Source organism: Acanthaster planci, linkage group LG05, assembly GCF_054643075.1.
Source record: "Acanthaster planci isolate LZ-2023a linkage group LG05, COTS_SCS, whole genome shotgun sequence".
In the NCBI taxonomy this organism is placed as follows: Eukaryota; Metazoa; Echinodermata; class Asteroidea; order Valvatida; family Acanthasteridae; genus Acanthaster; species Acanthaster planci.
Window position 1 is genome coordinate 17413420 of NC_141781.1, and position 26045 is coordinate 17439464.

The 26045-nt window shown below is 40.7% G+C and overlaps 1 protein-coding gene across 1 annotated transcript in view; it reads right to left on the reverse strand.

The window, feature by feature from the left end:
* Positions 1-3052: 3052 nt before the first annotated feature.
* The window catches only part of LOC110987628 (uncharacterized), a 28272-nt gene continuing 5279 nt past the window's right edge, over positions 3053-26045 (reverse strand). Inside the window, exons 2-3 of the mRNA XM_087136786.1 lie at positions 23312-23413; positions 3053-8314 (exon numbers count right to left, since the gene is read on the reverse strand). Coding sequence (XP_086992912.1) covers positions 5292-8252 — 2961 coding nt within the window. The 5' untranslated portion in view covers positions 8253-8314; positions 23312-23413 and the 3' untranslated portion in view covers positions 3053-5291. The remainder of the gene's footprint in view (positions 8315-23311; positions 23414-26045) is intronic.

The window sequence follows — 26045 nt, forward strand, 5'->3', positions numbered from 1 at the left end:
CTCTTGGACCAAATCTACCTCCACCACAGAGGGAGAATGAACCATTAACCTCATTCACAAACGATTGAAGAAATCAAACTTTTGCAGAAAATCAAGTCATAACTTTTTACTATATGAAAAAATTCAATTCTTCCCGTAGTCCGTTGGAATAAAAACCCGAACTGTACAATTTATAAACCCAATTTTTGGCTCACTTGTAGCCGCTTCTTCAGTGAGTCTGCAATGTATCAATCTTTGCTTACATCGCTCTTCCAGCGTCCATGACGCTTCAGACAACGCTCACTGATTTGGTTATTGGCTACTTGCGTCACTCACCCTGATCTAAGCGAATGTAAGACTAAATTAAAATCTGGCGCTACTGAAGCTTACATATTCCTTCCCCACGTGGAGTGGGTTGGGTTTCTTAGTGATACTTACTCCTGCCCAGCCTACATATTCAAATTTCCTTAGTGCAAATTACAATTCGCTGGTGATATTCTCAAAGTTTTACACACTGAACAAATCACGATTGAACCAAACGAAAGTGAAAATATTGCTAAAGCGAGACCGTAGACAATAGGTGTAAAAAAATGAATAAAAAACCCCACAAAAAACAGGTTTACATTGTCGGTTTCGAGTGAGTTAGTTAATAAGAAAATGGTCAGTTATTTCTGGCTTGTTTTCGGGAGAGAATCGAAGCCGAGGACTTAGCCATCATCCAATGAGAAAAGGTTATGTTGACCAGAAATGCGCACATTACCCTTCTGAAGCGACGCCATTGTTCGGCCGCGCAAAGTGCGCGATGTCCTATCCACTCTATCCGCCCGAGCTGAAGTGCACCATCAATCGGCGAAAGAAAGACAGGTGGTTACCAGCGGGTTCTTGCCACGGACGTATATAAAAAAACCTGGACTTGCAACGCCTTTGTATGAAAAAGAAGCCAACCAGCGGCCATTTTACCGAGCCGAATACAAAGGCGTGGGTTGGCTCCCTACTATTGACGTCAGGAAGAACAAAGGCGGGCATTACCAGGAAAGCTTTGTATTCGGCTCGGTAAAATGGCTGCGAGTGGATTCAATGACTCTATAAGCTGATTAAGGGCATTGCGAGTCCAGATTTTATTATACACGTCCGTGGTTCTTGCACGCGTTCTGCGTGTATGCAAAGACCATACATGCTGCAATAAATTAGTTGTGCGAACTAAGCTTACTCCGCGTCAAACGCGCATATACATGCGCGCCCCATGACGCGCCTATAAGGTGAATACCGTTGATCCCCATATTGGGCGCGTTCGATTAGCTTCCCTGAATACACCAGTGTTACACCAAGGGAAGCCTCGAAATGAGGCTAATCGAACGCTGCAGCGTATTCTCCAAGGCATGCTGGGAAAACGGTCAAGTCCCCGCCACGTTCCATCATGTACGTCCATGCTCGAACAGTCCATCCGTGACGTCACTACACCCGGACAGCCTCCAGAGACGTTGCTCGCCAGCCGGAGTAATGGTGCACGTGGCTGACACCAGGGCAGGCACGAAGATCACGTGATGGCTAAGCAAATTCTTTCGTGTAAGTTTGACTTACACGTACGTGTAAGCTAATCGAACGCACCCTTATAATTATGTCTGTTGTTGATGGGCGTAAGCGCGCAACTTTTGGAATACGTTTAGGACTCGCTTTACGTTTATGTACATGTATGTTCCATTGATTTCCAATAGACTAAGTTTAAGCCTTTACCATACCTTTTTCCAATCAATGGTGTTCGGTGAAGCATATGATTATAGTCACACATTACACAAAATAAGTCAAATTAACCCACTGCTTCTAGATTTTTTTTTCTTGGACAGTTAGTTATTAAGCGACTCGAGACTCCAGTCTCGGACTCGGGTATTAAAGTGACTCGCGACTTGGACTCGACTCTGATGGCTCGAGTGCAAGGCACATTCGGGGTATTGTATCAATGGTTGCCACGTACCGAAATGTCAAGGAATTGAAACCTCTGGTTTCTCAGGTTGCTGGAAGTTTGTTCTTTTAGAGTAAATCACGTTTTTGGAAGTAATTCTCTTCTTTGTTCATTATTCACAAACGTCGATTTTAACCTGGCAAGTTCGCTACTGTATTAAGAGCGCCTTCTAACAATCTGGATCTGCGAACAGCCGCAGTTTTGCTACACTCGTGGGGTCATATAGGGATGGACCCACATTTTGCTGGGGGGGGGAGGTCTATGAAGAGTGGGGTCCTTTAGGAGGGGTTGGCCTTGGGCTAAGGTTTAACACTGATCTAGTGCGAGCATTTTGAACCCATTCGCCGACTTGTGCAAATGATGTACATGTAAATATAGTCCTACATAGTCCGTCGGCCGGTGCGTAGTACGCGGGGTAGGTGTGTACAGTACATGTACACGTTCATGTATATTAAGTAATAGCATTGGTGTTAGCAAGACAGACAAGCTTTGCGTGTGTAGCACACACCACTAGCACTGTGGGGGTAACTTTCTACAAATGCATGTATTTATTAACACATACGAAAGTGTTTCCCCGGGCAGTTTACAAACAAACCCTGGTTAGCGATATAAGATACTCTCGAAGATATAAGACACTCTCGGCGCCTTTAGAAAGGGCAGCTGGCACAATTCGAAGCGGAAATTTGTCAACCTCGGAAGGTGACCGAAGGGCATAAACGCTGGGGTGTGGGGTAAGTCCCCCCCCCCTTCCAACTTTTGATCGGGGCAAGGGGCTACTGAATGATCCCCAAACTTTTTTGAGGTGAACAGAAAATTAATTTCGAGGAATTTTTCGGACTTCCAACAACCAAATTGTATTCATCAACACTGAAAAAGGGGAGAGGGGGCTACGCTGTTTTGACGTAACTTAGGTTCAGGGTGTAAAGTGTACATATCACAGATGTGCAATTTTTTAAAATTTACATCATCCCATATCCCTCCCAGTCCCCGCCATATGCCACTGGAAGTGATGATCTTTGAAGGGAAATTGAGGACATCATCCTTGAAGACATCAGACCAACCCTAAGTTTATACAGTTAGGGATGATAAACCCAGGCTTTAATTGAGTGCCTGTTTTGGAACAATTTGGCATTTATTATTTGATACAGGTTCTCAGAACAATGAGTCTATTTTATACAAAATGCAACTTATCATTAAAATAAACGATAACAAAGATGATCGAAAACAATTATGAAAGGGCCAAAAACCTCATTTCATTTTATCCATGGGAAGTAAACGAAAGGCAGCACTTAAGGCAAACAAATAAAAAAAAAAACAGTCATGATGGTACCCTGCATGTTTTAATTCAAAGTGGATTGTGAAAAGTTTACTAATTCAGTTCCATTACTCACTGAACACTTATGCAGATGGGCATTTCCTCATAAAAGTTGCATCAAGTCACACCGTCAATGACATTATTAATTATTATCATTAATAGTTGTAATTGATGAACAAAAAGGTGTTTTACAAAAAATGAAAGTGGAATTAAAGGTACAAGTAGTGGTACTACTTAGCATTTTCAAGCTTTTTCAAAAACCTCTTTTTAAGAATTGGCTTTAATGATAAGGTCGGTAACACTAACAGTGTGATCACGTGTCCACTTTTGTGTGGAACTGCCTAGACGACAATGAAGAAAAAGGTAGAAAAAGAGAAATGTACTCAACTCCTGTTGCTGCAGTGGTATCAACGTTGGCACATGTTTATAGTGTCGGTTATCTCTAATCAACATGACTTCTAATGTTTGATCACAGGCTGCCTTACACTAAACTAGCGAATATATACAGGAAAGGAAGCTGCTACCAAAGAAACTTTTCGTTGCCACATAGCTGACAGCTAGGGCTTGCCTACATTCATTCACAGCTTCTGAATGAAACATGCATTGGTATAAGTCACACACTGTTAAAAAGATTGCAGCCATCTATGTTATCCGTCCAAATCTGCAATATCCACACTAAATACACAATTTCTAGGAAAAGCCCGCTGCCAGCAATCTCTAGTTCTGGAGTGATGTTATCATTTGCTACTCTCACTTACTGTGAACAATTTACTGATGCTAGACATCTCTTCATATAAAAGTGACAGCTTGTTATTCATGCAAATTGAAATACAACCGTTTTCGATTCAATCTGCAGAGTTCAAGGCTCAAATTATATCCATCATGTTTGAGTCAGTGACCAGAAGAATACATGTATTTGGTTCAGACACACCAGTCCAAATCATGGAGAGAAAAAAATCATTTCATGTCATGACATGGTTTCTTAATTAAACATGTACACGTACATTGTATACTGTATTCCTAGACCAAAGTTGCTTTGAATTACAAGCATTTCCAGTGAAGACTAAAAGACAGCCCCAAAATAAATAATCAAAATAGCCAATACATAAATGAAATATTGAAATAATTCATCGACAGGAACAAAAAGAGAAGTGTATCATTTGCGTACTACCTTGCCTGGAGGCCCTGGACTTGATTAAACCACAGAAAGTCAAGCTGTACTTAATTAGAATTATGACATACTGCATCAGTAAACTTAAACCTTGATAAGCACACGCTGACAACACAACAAGATTATGCAGAGCAAATTCTAAAATCTCCATTTTCCTGCTTTTCACTCTACCTATAATAACAGTACTACATGTACAAGCATTACCTGAACAAAGCAATTCTGTACATATATACCAAGAAAAGACTGAGTAAAGACACCGGCACACTAGCAAGTCTAGCTTTCGTGAGATCATCTACAAATACATGTACATAGATGTCAAAATTCCCACCTTATGGTACACATCATCCTCGTCTATTTGGAACTGTACATGTACATGTACTTGCAAGTAACAAATGGTCTACTGCTGTCACCTCATACAAGTGCAAAATTCAATGGGAATGTCCACTCTGAAATGTGCTCATATACAAGTAAATGTATCTATACACTAAAACCAACAGTTTTTGAACAAACCGTACAAGTGAAACAAGCATGGGCAAACTTCCACAAAAAACAAATACACTTATGGCACATGCCATTATTCCAGAAATATAAAAAAGCCATACATGTAGTTTACAGTACTTCAAATAATTATCTTACAAATACATGCAAGGGTGCTAAAAAATCCAGTCAATTCTCAAAGAAATTGTTGACATGCTTCACAGAGGTACCGGGTAACTACCATTACAGGCTAAATTCGTTAACATTATTAAACATTAAAAAATAAAAAAAAGACAAAAAAATCAGACACATAAAGTGCTTTTAATCATAAATGATCATAACATAGGCTGTTTCAAGCTATTTCACCTCCAGATTTTCTCAAAATGCTATCAATTGTGAGGCTCTCTAAATATATGGGTGATAAATCCATACTTATCCCCACAATTTCGACCGCAGGTGTGGCACTCAAATGGATCATTCCGACCATGCCATCCCATGTGAATGGTATGCATGACCATATCAAGAAATATTATACCACAATGGGTGCATTTCAGATTGCTTGATATTTTGGACAGGCAATCTGCACATTTCTGTTCTGAGACTGGTTCTTTCTTTGAGGCAGGAGAAGGCATAGTCTGAGCTTTGGCCTCTTTAACTTGATGTGTATTATTCTTAGTTGGATTGTGTGTAGCTGATACACTTGTGTGGACTGATCCCTCTGAGCTTAATGTACTCGGGGGACGATCTTCAGCAATCTGACTGCTATCTGGCTGTGAAATTTCCACTCGCACATTGCCAGCAACTGACTGTTTAGAAGAATTTGATCTGTTTGGACTCGCTGCAGCTGGGGCTGGATATACATTGACTGGATGTGGTTGTGGGCTAGAATCCATGATTTCTGACTCATTAGGCACCACCTCCTGTCTATCTCCCTCTTCGTTCAGAGTGTCTTCATCATCTGCTTGAACTGTTGCAGTGTAGTCCTCAAATGCCAGACGCTTCCCACGATGTTTGGTTAGGATGTGCTTTTTGATGTTGGACTTTTTAGTGAACCTCGTAGTGCAGTACACACAACCGTGAACACCTTTCCCAAAGTGCTTTTCCATGTGTGTGTACAGTTGAGTAAGATACTTGGCTCTAAATGAACACCTGATACACTGGTACATCTGGGCATTGTTATGATGCTGCATGTGAGCTTTCAGAACAGCTTGAGAGGAAAACAATTTCCCACACTTTTTACAGTCAAAGGGTACGATATTAAGGTGTTTACACATGTGTCGGACATAAGAATTCCCTTGAGTAAAGCTCTGGCCACATTTATTGCAAGTCATTGTTTTAGGCAGAGCACGCTTCTTACCTCCTGCCATTTGTTCTTTCATTTTGTCATCTTGCAGTCTGTTTTCTCTACCACTTGCCAATTTCTCTGCTAGTATTTTGTCTGCAAGTTTTGGGAGTCTAATTTTCAGTTTAAGTTTGGAACTCTGCTTTGCTGCAGCTGCCAGTGCTTCTTTTGAGATAGCTTTGCTATGAAAGGCAACCACATGTCTTTTAAGAGCTTCCCCAATCTGAAAAACTTTTTCACAGATGCCGCACTGAAAGCTGAACTTTTTGCGTTCACGATGTGCTCTCATATGACCACATAGAGATGTCACTGCCAGGAAACATTTCCCACAATTTCTGCATTTATATGGGTTTCCACTGGCAGTTGCATGTAGCAATTTGATATGGCTTAGGCATTTACAAAGGGCAGGAAATACTTTGCGGCAAAGGGTGCATTCAAATCTTTTTCTCCCGCTTGGTGCAAGACCCTCTTTCAGGTAATTATATCCAACCATATTTGGGCCAGATTTCTGACAAATGGTACACTGACATTCTTCGAAGGCAATTTTGACTTGTTTCTGTGTGCCACTTGGACCAGCAACATCTGAATCTACTTGTAACGCCTCAGTACTTGCCTCTAAATCTTGGTCATCAACACTGCCTTCTCCCTCTTTTTGATCTTGCACAACACCATGGGTCATTTTGTGCAATTGCAACAAGTTTTTTCTTGCAAAGGCTCTGCCACATTGATTGCATATGAAAGGTCTGTTACTTTCAGGTGACTGGGAAGCAGCCCCTTTGCTTTCTGCAACTTCTGTGGGAAGTTTTTCCCCCTTATGGATTGTAATAATGTGATTGAATAGATGGTTTTTCTGAGTGAAGTTTCGTTCACAGTACTTACAATCAAAAGGTCGCTCATTTGTATGTTTTCGTAAGTGCTTTTGAACATCACGACTACTTACTGCAGTGTAATCACAGTGTGGACAGGTGGCCATTTTGTTTGGCTCATGTACTTTACGGCGATGATACCAAAGCCCACTTGAAGAGGCACCAACGAAGTCACAATCATCACAAGGGAATCCTACACCCCCCTGTCTATGTTCAAGAGAATCATCATTACCAACAAGCCTCCCAGGGCTGGGGCCTCTTTCAAGCATTTGGCGTAAACTTGGTGGCTCTTCATCGTGGTCATCAAGATGGCCATTCCCAGCACTTCTGTTCTCAATGTCAACATCGCCTTCACTGCTGGGCCTACGGACTGTACCTATCTCACTACGGGACAACATCATATTTTCATTAGAATCTTCATGATCCACCCAGGTGCCTTCCTCCTGCTCTAATTCACCATCTGGCTCAACATCAGACAATGCCTCTGACTTGATGATAAGCTGGCCTGGTGTCAAATCATGCTTCTCTGCAGTAGGGGACTGGCTTCCTTCATGGGATGGAGAGCTATCATCTACTGGCATTTCTTCACTATCAACAGGTTCGTCCATGGAGAGAGCATGGTACTGTTCCATGTGGGCATAGTACCTTTGCTTATAAACAAATGTCAGACCACAAATTTGACAGCAGTGCCATTCTTTTTGTTTGTCTTCTTCTGTTGGATGCATCTTCTTTTGGTGGTACCACATGCTACCATGGCTTTTGCATGTGAATTCACACTCACTGCACTGAAATGTGTTACCTGTGGTTTCATTTCCACTACTCCCTTCAGTTTGACGTCCTTCTTCCATAGCTGACAAATCCTTTTTATGGACTTGAATACAATGTTTTTCAAAGTTTTTCAGTGTCTGGTAGCTCCTTCCACAATCAACACACTTAAAATCTTGGGGAAGTTCACGAGTGTGTTGTTTTGCATGTGCCCGGAATTCTTGTACAGATCTCGTTGCAAAATTACAGTGGTCACAAGTGCGCCAAGGACCCTCGTACTCTAAGCCGTGGCGTTTTTGATGTTGGGCAAGATAGACTGGGGATGTAGCCAAGTAACCACACAGGTGACAACTAAGCATAGCATCACCCCCACTCATACTGAGTGAGGGTCTCACTGCAGAAATTGCCCTTTCTTTGATGTGTTCAGGTCGTCTGACACCTGTTGGACGAATACATACAGTACACATAAATGTTGACAACTGATACCAAATGTCCCTTTACGGGCCAGTATGCTGGGGGGAGGGGTGGTTCAAGTAAACCAACATTTACAGGTGTACAGTACATTGCGATTGAAAGTCAACACCAAAATGGGAAAAGTTTGTCACATTTTTTCTCTTCCAAGGGAATTCTTTTTCATTTCACAAATTGTGAAAAAGTGTGCCAAAAGTGGGAAAATTCTTCACAGATTTTCCCCCCAAGTGGGAAAAGATTTTCAAGCTTTTTCCCACAAATGGGAAAAAATTTTCACAGATTTTCCCACAGGTGGGAAATGATTTTCACACATTTTCCCACAAGTGGAAAAGATTTTCACAGATTTTCCCACAAGTGAGAAAAGATTTTTGCCCTTTTTCTCACAAGAGGGAAAAAATTTTCATAGATTTTCTCTGGTAGTAGGGAAATAATTTTGCAAGCTTTCTTCATTTAGTAGTATTTGTGCATGTACATGTAGACATCAGGAAGTTTTTGTTCTCTGTGGTTTCAAACATGTGCATTTCTGAATATGGAAAGTGGAGGAAAATCAGTCTGACAGAAAAGTTCTTCAATTCTAAGGAATATTCACATTACTCGAGGAAGACAGCATTAAAATTTCAACACAGTATGTTTCTCGGTTTTGAGCAAAATACAATGCAATAGGAGAAATCAAGGCTGGCTATGGTGGAGGTTGGAGACAAGCACTGAACACCGAACAGCTGAATTACAATAGATTGCTGTTATAGCGCTCTATAACACGTCTTATATTATAAGTTATAAGCGTTTAAAAATTAACCCATGCATGGATGCTCAACATGTGCACCGCATATGTGCACATGTACATGAACATGTATCTACATGTTGTCATGTACATGTATGTAACTTACGTTTACATGTATTGGCAAATGTATGTACCGTGATTTCGAAATAAATGCCTTGTATCCGGTTATCTCGACGTTTTCGTGACGCTGATAACAAAAAATTACCAAATCTCTTCAAAAACCGCCACAGGACCTTGTGCATGCCGCACTGCATAGCAAAGCACACACTGCATCTACACCTATCGCGACATCCTGACTGCTACTGCATGCCCATTCATGGATAGTCCAATCGCTGACTTTTTCCAATAACCATGTGACCACAGAAAGTAACATGTCATCAGAAACCTACGTGAAAACTGGCCCGATATGTCACACCAAACACAATCGGCGAAAAGACGAGATTTGCTCATGAAAATACACGTACAATTTAAGCAGTTTTATTTGTCAATTGTACGAAACCTTTCGTTAACAAAATACTGCATGTAGTATTTCATTGTTGATTTTTGTGTGCCAAACTACACCGCGAAAATAAATAAAAAGTGGGCAAATAACCCATGTCGCTACAGCCGAGCAAGTGAAGTTTATTGTATTACACACATTTTATGTGGTTTGTGACTTGATAACTTGGGGACTCTTGTTTAAAATAATCACTCAACATCCAGACAACTTTTTAAACATTTATTCTCCAACATTGACGAGTGTTTATCTATAGTAATCCAAGAAAACAACTGCGCCACGCAAGCGCAGGTCGCCGTAGAGAGCACATCCCCGTGATCGCACTGCATGGCCAAGACGGCTCGGCCGAGGAAATCGCTACTAGACTACAACAGCACACTCCACGTGGTGAGTTGGCCCGACCGGCCCCAAGCACAGCGCAGCCTGCGTAATGGACTCTTCACTGCATAATAGTCATGCACATGTGGCAAGTGTTGAGCATTTTCGCTGCACAATGCTTCTCGTTTTTGCAAGTTTCCGCATGATTTTCGGAACCTTTCGCACCGCTTTTCCAAAATTTTCACACTGTTTTCTCACACTGTTTTTTCCTCAATGTTTTCGCGAATGTTTCACGCCGTGTTCACAAACGATTTGCACTGTTTTTGCATGATTTTTGCCCTGTTTTCGCACGTCGTTTGACCTTTTCGCATCCGATTCGCTGCAAATTCGCAGGGGGGAAAAGTTGTAGTCAAAACGCGAATGTGAATTCCTTTCACTTTTTTCCCATTCTTTTTCGCAGCGTTAACTTTCAAATGCAACGTACTGTATATGAACACATGTACTGGTACACTGCAAGTAATGCATCGGAACATGGGCTGTATACGTGTATGCCCAAGTTCTATATTACAGTGCATTTTTATGGTAAGCAGATGGTACATGTACATGTACACTGTACCAATACATAAAATGTACATGAACATGTACAGTACACATGGTACATGTACATGTGCATGTGCATTTTTTACTCCTTTTCTGTCAGCACACTGTACAAAATCATTAGAGCCCGGCCCAATTTCTAATTACAATATTCTGTAATAGGCGGGGGTTTATATTTCCTTTTCAATGTTTGCTAAACATGAACAATAATATGCAAATACTAGTACATGTATTGCAGGTTCCTCAAAATATGGACCATTAGATAATGTTCAACTTTGGGGGTTTATATTTCCTGAAGTGAACAGCAGTGAATTAATTTCTTATGTTTGATGTCATTGCTGATATCTGGAACAACGATGACCGTGTCAACCTTTCAACTTAATTGGAGTTACTTAATTAGAGTCTCGAACGTTAGCAATTTTGAGGGACATGAACTCCCTGTTAAAATCCGAGCAAACAGAATTGACTGAGGAGTGATAATCCCTGAGGTTATTTTACACAGATGTATATGTGGTGAAAGGTGATAATATTTACACATATCAAAACCATAATTACGAAATTAAGAAGGAGCTCTCACAATCAATCGGGTTCAGAAGTCAGCAGTCCCGAATGTCATTCGATTCTGTCATTAGTGTCAAAAAAATCAACTGCAAAAAAAGCGAGTAAAATCCATATATCGATGTACAACACAAGCTTTAAAAAAAGAGTGCAAAAAAGCACCGCCAAACCATCATCATTTTACGACTGGACCGATCACATTTTCTTCAAATATGTTCCCGAAAACTGCAGTCCAAAATACTCATCGTGGCGATTTTGCGGTTTCTATCAATCTCTCGCGGTGACGTTAGAGAAACATTTTGCTACATTGTGGCCTGTTTGACCTTTGACATCAACCCAGATAGTGCGCCCTCTTTTTTATTCGATATTCATGAACCCCTCCACGGAATGGCGATGTTCCACGATTTTTCTCTTCGGAACAATTTTTCTTAAAAGAAAATCCGTCATTCTGAATAACGTTCGCGGAAAAATAACGTTCGAGACATAAAATACGATTCAAGATGAAAAGCCTATGCTCAGAGTTGTTAATTTTAATTTTATTTTCAGCAAAGTTCTCCCCAAAATAACCGGCAAAATGAAAATCGCGCATGGAATTTTCGAGCACTACATGTGACAGCATTTTCGGTATTCTCGAACATAATGCAGTTTCTGTCAAAATTATCAAACGTGATCAAAATTCTGTCAAACATGTAAAATATAATATTCGCAATAAATATATTGTACTCATTATAAATTTTTGATGCAGCCAAACTTAAAGATAATTTTTGGTGGTCGAAATATACAAGACCTGGCAAATATGTTGGTATAGTGAGAGACAATGAAGAGAGCCAAACTTTTCTCATCATTTTCTGTCAATTTTGAGCTTTTTTTTTGTGGCTTATATTTTTTTAAAGTTATTTCTTAGGTGCTTTAAAATACATAAGTCGAAAAATATACTGAATTCCCCTTCTTGTTTTTGAAGTTTTGAAATCAAGTCCTCTGGTGTAAACACTTTGACATAAAACTTTAAATGAATTCAACTCCATTTGATTTGCACTAAGCCTAAGAAATACCAAATGGCCACCATAAGTACTTATTATGCCTAATTATCCCCATATAATTATTTTTATAAATCTGAAGGTGCTAATTTGTATTTTACATGATCAAAGTCACTCTTTTAGAAGTTTTGAAAAAATGACAGCCGAAGTTGCATTTTGGTCCATTTTATGAAGAACATGCCGTATGCACATGCAAAATTGTCAGAAAAAATGACTGTAACTACACGTACCGGTACATGTAGATCATAAAGCTAAACTACCGATACATGATGTACATGTACACATGTATGTACATGTATTTCTACCAAAACTTTCCTATTATGTAAAGGTCTAAATGCAAATTAGTCTTAGCATGCAGTGTAATACCCCCCCCGAAACCACTGAAGCATGTCTCTTTGAAGATACACATGTACATTGAATATCTTGTCTGAGGTATCAAGATGGGTGGTAGGCTGAAGACAAGTGAGGCATCAAGGGATATTAGGCAAAACACATGGAAACAAAGCTGTACATGTACATATACCCAAACATGCGTGCCCAACTATCGGGTAAACACAAGAAACAAAGTCACGCTTAAGTGGTTCCAGGGGGGAGTTGTGCACTGCATGCTAAGGCTAATTTGCATTTTATGAATGAAGGAATCAACCACTTCTTCAAACGGTGGTGCAAATGGTAATACTGTACATGGTGAGTCTTGACGAAGAGGACAAAATGTAATTGGCACATATATACACGTACATTTATACAGCACACATAACATTTCCAACTGGTTTGTACTTTCCTACATGTGCTGTACAGTCGACTCTCGTTATTACAAAATCGGCTGTAAGAAAATTCCAGTTACATGTATAACAAACACATACATGTATCTGTGGTCCCAGCAAAAATGTGCACATTTCTATGGGGAGAAAACTTGTTACAATGAAATCCCAGTTACAACAAATGTTTTGGTGACTACGTTGAGTAAAAGTTACACACTCAAAATATTCTACAAATATATTAGAGGGTCCTGAGAGCCATGGAACTGGGGAATTGAAGAAATATGGCACCGAACCTCTGGCCCGGACTCTGGGCTTCCAATTCTGAGCAATTTGGATGCAATCAGGTCCAAAAGTGGCACTACGTGCATTTAGCCATTTTGCAGGTTGATGCATTTTCCAAATGGCTACTTTTCCTTGCAGTGAAATTTCCTTCATTTTAGGGTGGTCTACTTTGGGTGAGAATTTCTCAAAAATTGATTGGTCAACCCACTAAAAATTGAAAGCTGAAAGAAGACATGTCAATTATCATTTTTCTGTGCAGCCAGAACACCTGTGAGAGTTGTATTTTTTAAATGTTTGTGAAGTATGGGGATTTATTACTGCTGTCAATGTGAAATTATTTGCTTCAGTGCACCCCTGAGATCCCTTTATAAGGGCCTGTGTAAGCCGACAAATGGTGCGCCATCTTCTGGGATTACTAGACCCAGAGGGAGTCGAGCAAAGACAGTGATGGTGGCTACAGAGGACATAAAACAGAAGAGGCCCCCCCAGAAAGTTACAAACGGCAATGCCCACGTACCAAACCTTCGTTTTGTAAAGTTTAAAAAAAAAAATTTCTGTGAATGAATTTGCAGAAATTTTGATTTTTTTGACTTGTGACTGTAAAGCTGCATTCGTAGACAATGCGTGCGATGTACAACCCTGTTTTGACCTGGTATACGTACATGTACATGCACTGGTTGCTGCATTTCCAAACCTTATTTAGTGATGGTTCGGCACTGTGGGAACCAGTGCAGCATTGCTTCAACTGCATTGCGCACGTGTTTTCACCACCATGATTTGTAAACGCTCTTATAAATGGGTTGTCAAAGATGCTTTTCATGCAATAGAGTCACAAAAACCTTTCATTGTAACAGCAATTTTGTACAATACGATTTCCCTCAAACAGATTTTCTCCCAATAGAAATGTGCACATTTTTGCCAGGACCAAAGATGTGTGTTTGTTATAACTGGAGTTTTGTTATAGCCAAATTCGAGACATACCGGTAAGAGTCGACTGTAAATGTTCATGTTCACACATGTAGACGTATATCTATTCAACTGATTTACCATCTTGTACGTGTTGTAAGGCCAAGATAAAGTACAAATACATGTGTATGTACTCAGTAAAATGCACAGCAAGTGCCATTCACTACCGGTACAAGATCTACAGGAGCCCAGCATTTGAGCATTTTCATGAAACACAGCTGTGCTCTAAAATTTACAAAGATAGCCAGGGTCATTAATATCACCTGTTTAACCACTTGTTGCCAGATGACATTTAAACACACAAAATTTTATCACATATCTGTTCCATAAAGGATGTGTACACTCGTTTAAGAATTCCTAAATTCCAACGGGATCTTCCATTCTAGTAAGAAAACACTCATCTCTGTTTACCTACCGGGGTACATTTGCATATCTGCATGCATGCGCATCAAACCTCGCTAAAAATCACCTAAGCCACACCCTCCACGCCCACTGCATGCCCCCCCATACAAGGCCATGTATATGTAGCACTACCACTCGTCCTAGCTTTTTTGGTTTTTTGTTTTTAGGTCTCTCTCCCAATTTTCTTGTCTTTTTTTTTTAACAGGGAGGGAAGGTAAACAGAGGTGAGTGTTTTCTTACTAGAATGGAAAATCCTGTTGCAGAGTAGCACTGTTATATTACACTTTGGGAGGGAAGGGACATTCCGGGTAACGAAGGTCTAAACTGAGCCCATTGAAAAATGAAAAATATTGTTTAGAAATAACGGTACCCGGGGAGCTGCCTATCTACAAGTAGTTGTGAGAAATGGTAGCTTTTCAGGGTGTACAGTCTGCTGATTGGCCGACCTGCTTGAGGGCTTTTCTGCTCATGAGACCCTCCATTTGAAACACATCCTTCAGGTAGTATAAAGTAAAGGTGATTAGATTCTGCCAGCAGGCCATTTTCATTATACCCGAAACAGAAATTCTAAGCTGGTGGGCCTAAGATGTTTACAAGCTGCATATTTCATGGGCTTCCGATTTTGATCCTTGAGAGGACTTACACATATTATTTAGGTGTGGGCAACTAATGAATATCAGTAGTCGTGGCGACTGTCAATAAATAGTTGCGACTATTTGCATTGTTTATTTATCGATTAAAAAAACCATGTCCACGGTTGCATAACATTAAACGGGGTTAATTTTGGATGATGTCACACTTTGCATTCTACTTTTTCATTTGGACAGTTGGACTTTTACGCTGTCGTGAATGAAATATGAGGCTGTTTTTTTAAATAATAATTTTTTTGTCAGAATCGCTTGTGATATTCTTTCTTTGTTTCTCTGTTTACTTACTACCACTTTTTGGAAGAAAACCTTATAATCTTTCCGCAATGCGATCAATAACTTTGCAGAGGTGAAAACCACATGCCATTTACAATTATTATGCATTCAACAACATCCAACTGGTGCCCAACCCGCGACACAGTGCTACGATTGCAACAATGAAGGACAAGGACCAGTTTATGGCTGGGTGGAGGCGCTGAATCGGGCTGGGTCCAGATGCATACTGCCTTGGGGCACAAATCTGTGGTGTAGCTTCGTATTTTATACAGTTGATTTTAAGAAAAGTTGCTTTTATGTGGCTATGCAGCATTCTGTCCAATAAGTTTAAAACTTATCGGACGAGGAGGATCATGGCTTTTATGACACTGCTTCTTTTCAACAGTAAAGCAGTCATTAAAGGGGATGGGCTGTGCTGGGAAAATTTCTTGTGAAACATGCATCAACACATATATCACAAACACAGTGTGACAAAAATGCACTTTTCTTTATTCATCCCAGGATGGCAGGAACCATTTCTGTGTGTTTGAGAGGAAGTAAGTGGAACTTGTGTAATTTCAGTGATTTTTCAGTGGATGAGTCAAACATTGTTAGCTGCACAAACTTCCAAGAATGCCCAACTGTTTACAGAATAATTCCATCATAATATGCAGAAGCCATCCATTTTAACACCAATGCTATTTAATGTGTTGTTTCTCTTAAATTCTTATGCGACTTGTACAGTGCACATGTACATGGCAAAACGTTATACGTATGACATGCACACTGTCATTGAATTGGCCCATTGTATACATGTAGCGGTATGTGTGCCTGAAATTTTACACACAAGTTAACGGTGTACAATCGAACACGGTTACTACGAGCTCAAAGGGACTCTCCAAAAACCTTGTCTTATGGTGAACCTTGTGTTATACGTGTTGACACTTATCCCATTTATAAAGCGCAAGCCTGGCGTCATGCACCAGCAAGCATTGCTATACACTATGGCAATGTACATGTACTGCATGTATGTACTGTACTGTACAGTATAAACTGTATGCAGTGGATTAGTATTCGGTGTACATGTACCAGCCTTTAACTTTTTAATAAACTTTAACTGTATTTATCAATATGATTCGAATGAATAAAACTAAGGTTTTGAACACGCCTTCTTGTTTGACGCGACAGCAGGGAACAGTGGTATAAGTGGCCGGCCGCACAGCGCGGCGTGGCAAAGCACAACCTGGAAACTGGTACCCGATGCTGCACTTAAAAAGGAACCAAAAAAGAGAAATATTTTAATAAATTTTAATAAAACCCCTTGGAATTGCATCTTTGGGTTTCAATTAACCTTATTTTAAATTTTTGATTTGCAATTTTAACCCATATTTTGATGCTTTTTTGGGGGGTTTAATGCTAATGCATATTTGCATATTCATGAGCAGAACTATGATGTCATCCAAGGCACTGAATCTCAATATTGCACTGATTTGTGCACAGAAAATTTATAGATTTTTTTAACTACTGCTATATGGCAGATTTCTTTTTTTTTGGCAATTTATTGCTGTGTAAGTATATAGCAGAAATCCTTTTCACAGAAATGTTCCCAGATAGCAAATTTGGAATTACCATGTCTTCCTGGATTTACAAAGCAAAAATGCCCTCACTTGTCCAGAAATGCTTGGTCAATTTTAATGTTTGAAAAAGTACACCGTTCAGTTCACGTAACTCAAAAAAGATGTCAAATAGTCTTCATACATGTACATTCTCACGGGGAACATCAGAACAGAGGACAGAGCTGCAAACCACCTACGCACCTGCAACAGCTCAAAGGAAATGTCCCGGATGCTGCATGACCATGTACACACAGAATGCATGTGCACAAATGGTGAGCGCTGTCATATCACGTGCGGACAAGATCAGTGTTGACGTATCTCACAAGTTAAAAGGCTTAAAGTTTTATGTTCAAAAATACCTCCGTAACGCGAACAATGCCCACACCATTATATCCACCATTATATCCATTTATTTTGAAGTTTCTGATTCAAAAATCCGCCTCCAAAATGCTTCAAACGGCGTTGAAAGTATCGGAAGTCTATATAGGGTTAGGAGTCTTCACTGTCAAGTGCATTTCTTTTCTCACGGGGACCAGTTGAATACACATTGCATAAACCAACGTTACCTGAAACTGTAATCCTTGCTTTCAAGCTACATGTACTGAAGTCCAGGAAATTGTCCTTTGGCAGACTGTTTCATTCCAGAGTGGTGTCATGAAGCTCTGAATGTGAGGGAGCCCATGGAAGCTTCCAGTGCACATTTTGGTGCCGAAGCTACCAAGAGCAGCACCATCAACTCCAAGTCCTCTGATCCTGATTTTGACAATCTTCCTTTTGTCTGGGGTTCAATCCCCCCTGAAAGGAAGAAATGGATTTTTGACAAAATGAGGTTGAGATTGCAGGTTGTCTCACGTCGTAAATGGGATTTAGGGCACACAAAAGAAGCTGAGCACCAGATCAACCTTGAAGATGGCACTCCATTTTGGGAGAGATCACGAAGAGTGGCCCCTGCTGACTTCAAAGACTTGAGGCAACATCGGCAGCAGCTGTTAGACAACGGTATCATCAGAGTCATGCAGCCCATATGCTTCACCGATTGTGCTGGTTCGTAAGAAAATGGTAGCTTGCGGATGTGAATTGACCATCGTACACTCAACACACGCACAATCCCTGATCAGTATGCTGTCCCACTCATACAGGAGGTGATTGACTGTCTGAATGGCAGTAGCTGGTTTTCTGTGATCGACTTGAAATATGGTTTCTATCAGATACCCATGCATCAGGAAGACAAGGAGAAAACAGCGTTCATCTGTCCTTTGGGTTTCTACCAGTCACAGCGTATGCCTAAAAGTGTCAAGGGCGCACCAGCAACTTTCCAAAGGTTGATGGAAACTTGCATGTCAGGTATCAACATGACTAAAGTACTAGTGTACATGGATGATCTCATCATATTTTGGTCGATCTCTAGACCAGATGGAAGAGAGACTTATGAGGGTTCTTGATCGCCTTGCACAGTTTGGACTGAAAATGTCTCCTTAGAAGTTTTAACTCTGTTGTAGGTCTGTGAAGTATCTTGGACAAGTGGTCTCAGAGAAAGGTGTGCAGACCAATCCTGAGAACATGTGTGCTCTGGAGACATGGCCGAGACCTTTGAATGTCAAGCTTGCAGGTTCGATCATTTCTTGGTTTTGCAGGCTATTTTCCTATCCTTATAGGCAGACCAAAGCAACAATAAGTCCATCTTGGTAGTGACTGATCACTTTACTAGATATGCCCAGGCATTTCCTACTAAAGACCAAAGGGCTTGCACTGTAGCTACGGTCTTATGGGAGAACTTCTGTGTTTACTACGGACTGCCCTAACGTCTCCACTCCCACCAAGGGCATGATTTTAAGAGCAAGGCTGTGAAGGAGTTGATGCTTCTTCTACCATAAAGTATCAAGAAATCACGTACGACACCCTACCATCCCCAAGGTGATCCTCAGCCAGAGCGCTTCAACTGTACATGTACTTTGCTGAATATGCTCCAAACCTTAGAGGATGAGAAGAAAGCCAACTGGAGTAAGTATGTCAGTGCATTGGTCCGTGCATACAATTGCACAAGCATGACAGCACAGGTTTTTCACCTTATTTCCTTCTGTTTGGCAGAGGCGAGACTCCCAGTGGATTTGCATCTCGGTGTGAACCACGACAGGTTTTCCCACAGCGACCATGTCCAATATGTCAAGGGCCTCAGAGAACAACTAGCGAGGGCATATCACCTGGCAACCAAAGAGTCGGCTGAGTCGGCTTATGTCATGATGGACGTGTGCAAGGAAATGACTTGACAGCTGGAGATCAGGTTCTAGTCCGAAATCTTGGTCTAAAAGGAAAGCACAAGATTGCCGATCACTGGGATTCGACAGTTCACTTAGTTGTAGACCGGATCAGTCCAGCTATGTCAGTCTATCGCGTCAAACCAGAGACTGGTGATGAGCGTGTCCGAACCCTACACAGAAATATCCTGTTGCCCATCGACTATCTTAATGGTGAAGAGTCCCACCATTCAGGCACCAAACCAAATCATCCCGTCACGAGAGCCACAGCTAAGGTTTCATAATGTCCATCTGATTCGTCAGGGAGTCCAGATTCCAGTGATGATGAATTGGTTGTAGTCATCCCCAAACAACTGCTGCAATCCTGACTTAATGCAGAGGCCCCAGAGTTTGTCCCTCTGACACAAGTGGGTGAACCAATCCCAGAATATCCTGCACCTTCTTGTGAGGAAGTTCGTGATGTTGAGGAAAACCCATCCTCTGAACAGCTTTCGTCTCCTTGTGGGGAAATCCTGGATGACATCGAAGAGCCGTCTAGAATCCCAATGGCATCTCCAGTGTCATTGAACCTTTCCCTGCCTGACACTGATTCAACAGAGGCGCCCACAGCAGATAGTCCTGTCATTTCACCAGCACCTGTTACCTCTCCATCAAGTGCTCACGACAATGAACAACCTCCTCAGCACATCCCTGATGGAGTGCATCCTCCATTGATTGAGAATTCTCAATCAGGCAAACCTGCCGCAAGTCCAATAACTACTCAGCCAACTATTACGGACACTCCTACTCTTTAGTCGAGTTTTGTTAGACGGTCAACTCGGGTGTCAAGACCAAGATGTAACCCCGTCCCAAGAGGAGGTCTTTGGTTACAATTTCAAATTTTATTTCTTTATGATTATGTTTTCCTTTTGCATACTTAAATTGTTCTTTCCTGGACTTTTGACTTTTCCACTGGTAAGCTGTGTTCCAGTGTTTAACCTTTGATCTATTGCCGATTCCTTTTGTCAAATAGCCTGCTCTTCCTTCAGTTTATCTTTAATATTCCTGCTTTCCTAGGAGATCACAGGATGCTCTTTGTATCCACTGCCTTTGACTAGTCTCTGACTAGTACACTAGTGCGTACACTCCCAGTAAACTTTTCAGGAGATCAGCAGGGTGTTGGAACACTTAGTCCCTAGTCGTTGTTCATACCTTACTCAAGCTGTGAAAGCCATGAACTTCTGCTGAGTGCTCATCTGCCTAGATACTAAATGACCAATCAGTATTAGGTCATGTGTGACATTTTAAAGCTGTCCAATGAGAGCCTGAGCTAGTCATGTGGGAAGGGCATTTTCTGGGTGGCAGTTTGCCCCACAGTTTTGGCAAGCCTGGCATTCCAAACTTTGACATTGTGTTGACTACATACCTGCCGAATTTTGTCTGCGCTCTGCACTATTTTCCTTTGGACTGGAGGACCTCAAAATCCAAGTCTTTCCCTTATGTTCAGGAGTCTTGGCTGTCTATCTTAGGTATGGTCACTTTGAGTTCCTACTTATATCATTTTATACTATTGTGTACCTTTTCTGGGGTTTAGTCATTGCATTTTTCACTATGACTCTTACAAATTGTAAAAAGAAGTGTACCGATTGATTTTATGAAGTCTGGACTTTGGGATATTTTGAGAAGTCCAAGCAAATTTATGATGTTGAAGGTTTTGGTACATGTATCTCGTCATTTCCACTAGCCAGTAATGTTCTGACACTAGATCCAAAAGAGGTGTTTCCCCAGAAAGCTTTACTTTTACGTTTAGTTTAAGACGTGTTTAGCGAATTATTTGAGGTGGTTTGAGTGTACTTTCCAATCACTTTGACTTATAACTTAGTGGAGGCTGGGAATAAGTTGTGCCCTTCAATGCATTGAGAAATATGAGCAGATTTTGAATATACAGTATGTGTGCATGTAAGTCAGGACTCATCACCCATCACATCCACGGTGTAAGTGACAGACTGACTGTAGTCCTAGAGTTTGGACTGATGCTTTTGTAATGTTTTTCCGATGACTATGGTCTATTTGAACAGGGTTTGTGAATATTCAATAGATTCTGATGTATGTTAAATTCATCAGAAGTAAGATATATAAATTGTCTCTTGGTCAAGCCTTAGATTTTGTATTTATATATATACCTACATTGTATATATAACCAGTCTGATTAAGAATTGGAGCTTTCCTGGATTGATTCCTATATGGTACCTCATGATGTGTGGGACTGAGAAATGTATTCCCAGGGAAATCCTGTCTTGTTTTAAGATTTGTTCTAGGTCAATGCCTCAGATATTTCTCTTTCATATAACGGTTTTGCCCTTACCCAACGTATATTTATAAGCACTGTATGCTCAGTGCTTGTCCGAGAGCTTGCGAAAAAAACCTGACAAGCTTACTCGGATGGGACTCGAACCCACGAGTCAAATGAAGCAGCGGGTACCGCGAACTATCAATATACATTGGGTAAGGGCAAAACCGTTATATATAATTAACATCTCCCCAACGCAAAAATACATCTTGAAAATAGTTCGCGGTACCCGCTGCTTCATTTGACTCCGACCGGCCAGCTGACCCCGGCAAGCTCGGTGGTCGAGTGGTTAAGACATCTGCACTAGTAAGCAGGAGGTCATGGGTTCGAGTCCCATCTGAGTAAGCTTGTGAGGTTTTTTCGCAAGCTCTCGGACAAGCACTGAGCATACCGTGCCTATTAATATACGTTGGGTAAGGGCAAAACCGTTATTTATAATTAACATCTCCCCAACGCAAAAATCTTGAAAAACGGGTATTTTATTGTGAGGTTTTCCTACACACTGTACAGCTACTAAAGCACGTAACTCATAGAAAGTCGGTTGCGTTGGTCTGACCCTGTAAATGTGGTTATATTAGTAATGTGGCATGGACCACTATGCTCTCTATCTTAGTTACTGGACTCTATGTTCTGAAAGAGGGTGCCGGACGGGGGTTTCTGTAGTCCACCTAAAGAGCTGTCCCCAGGCCTCTCTGCCACCAAGCAACATATATTGTGACTTGCAGACACAGCACAAGTACACCAAGGCATCTGCAGTACTAATCACCAGCATCAACCTTGCAAGATCCGCAAGTATTCTTTTGCGTTACATTTCTTCTGCTGAACTTTGCCCTTCACTTTTGCCGACTGCCTACACTACACAACGGACTCCTGTCGTCCCACCTTGAAACAACTCGTCGCAACTCATCTGTACATCTAGAACATAGGTGCCAAATTTTTTTTCTTGAGCTCAAAGTGTATTTTAACTTAGCAGGATCCTGCATTTTCTGTAAACCTCATATTTCAATTTGTGGCCATCTGAATTAGTGTTCCCTGCATTTACTTTGTATTTCTCGTATTGATTGGCTCGGCCGTTTCCCTCCAATAAAGCAAAATCTCTTTTGTATTATAAATCTTGAATTATGTGAAGTCAAGAGTTTTTTCAAAGGGAATTAAAATAATATGAAATTTGGTTCCTGCTATTTTGAAATGTGAACCACGGGTTACACATGGGTACCAAAAACATTGTACTCAGACATTGAGAGGCCATAAAAGAAAAATCATTTTCCTTTGCTTGCCACACAGAGGTCCTAAAAAGTTTTTCAGCTAAAAAATGATGGGTCATATCAGATGTGCTGTGATACTAGTACTGTAGGATTTGGCATGGACGTTTAACCAGTTAACATGGTTAACATCAGATTTTCTTACCTGAAAAAGCTGCTAGGGACAGGATTTTACCTGTATATTCTTTGACCTTGCAACTATGCTTGGACACAATCAAGCACAACACATTAATATGTGAACCGTGGAAATGAAGAAATTCATTAAACGAGAGTACATGTACACATTATGGAACAAATATGGAAAATTACATGTATGTGTGTTGACATGTCATCCGGCATCAAGTGGTTAACGACTGCATGAGTACATTTAGATGCAAGTCCAAGGATGCAGTTTTCAACTTACCAGAAAATCTGCACTGAAACGACTGATACTGTAGGTTCTGCACACAAAGCTTTCACGTACATGCAGCTATGGAGTTCCACACAGTGGCACAGTATCCCACATCTGTCAACATAACAAAACTAAGTTTGCATGATAAATACCCGGTACAGTAGAAATGGACAGTACAGTATACTGAACATGAAAAGGAATGAAAAATAAATGTATGAAAATGCTACACTCTCAAGATGGTATGACTAGCTTCCCAGAATAAAGATATTGACAAATGGGAAGAGTCACCAACCTACATGTAGGGCTAGGTAGCCCCTTTGGTAGAGCACTGCTATGGTATTCCAGAGGCGCAGTTCAAATCCCACTCATCTTTATAAAGTTTATTAAAGGGGAACCTCCAGCTACATTTGTACACTGTACATGTACAGTGTATTGCACTATACGGTAGGGTTTGTAGACTACATGTGTCACATGTATGATTTAACAAAAAGGTACAGTACATAAAGTACATGTGTATGTTCATGTACATTACTGTTACACTGAACAAATGGGAGAGATCACCTGCTAGATGTGTTAGGAGTGTACATGACATGTACAGGTACAATGTACCAACCCTGTTTTCAAAGCGCAATATGGTTGTGCATGTGCATGACATTTTCTTCGGTCGATTTGGTTGACTTGACCATGATAACACGTCCTGTTGTGTGAGTCAGCCCCCCTTAAGCTGGCACCATACAAGACCATGCTGCTCATTTTGTGGGACACCCCGTTCAGGGTTACAAAAATTAACTACATGTATTCAATTACGTGTTTTTTCCTCTTGTGTGAGGTTTTTAATTATGAAAATACATGATTTGACCTGTTCTTTGACATGTACATGACGTGGTACTTATGTTTGGTAAAACATGTGCTGATGATATTCCAATGCATGGCATTGTGAATCCCATCCCATCTTGGCAATGTACACAACACCGATATTGGAAAACATCGCCAAAGTGAATTGGATCACACCATTACGGTGTAGGGGTGCACTCTTAGAACAATTTACATGTACCACCATTTCATGCCTGTTATACCTTGAAAATTAAAATGAATAAAATTCGATATATTGATATAAAAACCGACATATCGGTATCCATGATATCGGCCCAAATATGATATCGACGGTGCCTATCAAGTACATGTATGAGTCCAAGTCAAGAGTCACAATGGTCAAGTCAAAGTCCGAGTCATAAGTCACCTTTGTTGTTGTATTGGGAACACATGCAGAAATGAACAAGTTTTTCCTTTGTAGAATTTGCATTCTGCACTTGATCTTAAATTTGCATTTCTCTTAAATTTGATGAACCCCAAATTGACCACTATTGGAATGGATGCCAAGACTGATCTTCGTGTTTTCACATGCGCACAGACCGTACCAACATTAGATCGTCAGACCTCATAACCAGTTGCAACTGAGATTCTTTGAATAGCAATAACGGTACATGTGATTTGAAGCTTAGCTCGGCAGGGAACCAGTCTGCATCCAACAAGAATAGTCTGTTAACAAAGACATCATTGTGTATTAACCCTTGACGACGGGAATTTCTTTCCAAAAGCCGACTCCAAGAATTCCAGCCTCGCTTGGCCACGAAGGCTACCTGCCAAACTGCAAATTCTCGGTTTGTGGCCGAGCGTGTTCTGCACGCTTTGAATTACACAGTGAAAAGGCTGATTGTTCGGTGGCATGCAGCTCTACTCACGCTTCCACATTCCCGTTGCCTCTTTTCAAAGTGGGGACTATTGTAAAGCTGGTGATTATGATGCAAATTCAGTCTTTTCATTTCTGGGCTACACACAAAGGCCAATCACCGTAGAGTCGACTCCCGTTATTACAAGCTCGGTCATCACGATAACCCGGATGCAATGAGCATATTCTCCCAGTTCCGAACAATTTGTGTTCATTGCTATGGAGAAATATTTGGTTATTACGTACGTGTAAGGACACAATACTGGCCAACAAAAATGGGACACATAGGTAAAAATTCAATCTAGTGAAAAGTGTTTAATTTACTTTTAAATTATGACAATGGACCACCTTCTATCAGAAAACAGCAATGGGAAGATAATCGGCCCAAGAAATTTTCTTCCGTGCAGTGCTTTCTGTAGAGGGGGGCCTCATAAGTTAACGTTGGTTACGGTGTCCACTTTGCAGTCAACCATGCAATAATAAAAGTCAAAGAAAAACAATGTGGAGTTGTATTGTTGTGGTTAAGCTTTTCCTCCTTTCTGAAAGTCATCTTTAAAAAAAATGTTAATTGTTACTAATTTTACGATATCTTAATAAGGTGGACACCGTAACTAACGTTAACAAGTGTACTTTTTCACACACAACAATTTTAAATGATTTGCAGTTTGATGACTTGAGGAAAACAGCTGGTTGCGAAGCTTGCAAGTACTTCAAGGAGGACATTATCATTGACAACCAAAGAACAGATACCCTCAATTTCAAAGATCTTTGTCCTGTAGTTTAACGTTAGTTACAAAAATGACACGGACACCAAAAATTTCGAATCAAAGCTAACATTTCATGTGACAAGTTTATTGTGACTTGCTTTACTGGAGCCCTCAAGGTAGTTGCCTCACCTTCAGAAAATTGCCTATGTTACTATGTGCAGGTGTTAATACATGCACATGCTTTTTCATTTCTTGGGAGCATCTCTGTGATCTACATATCTGATAAGCCACTTCAGCCTATTTTTAAATG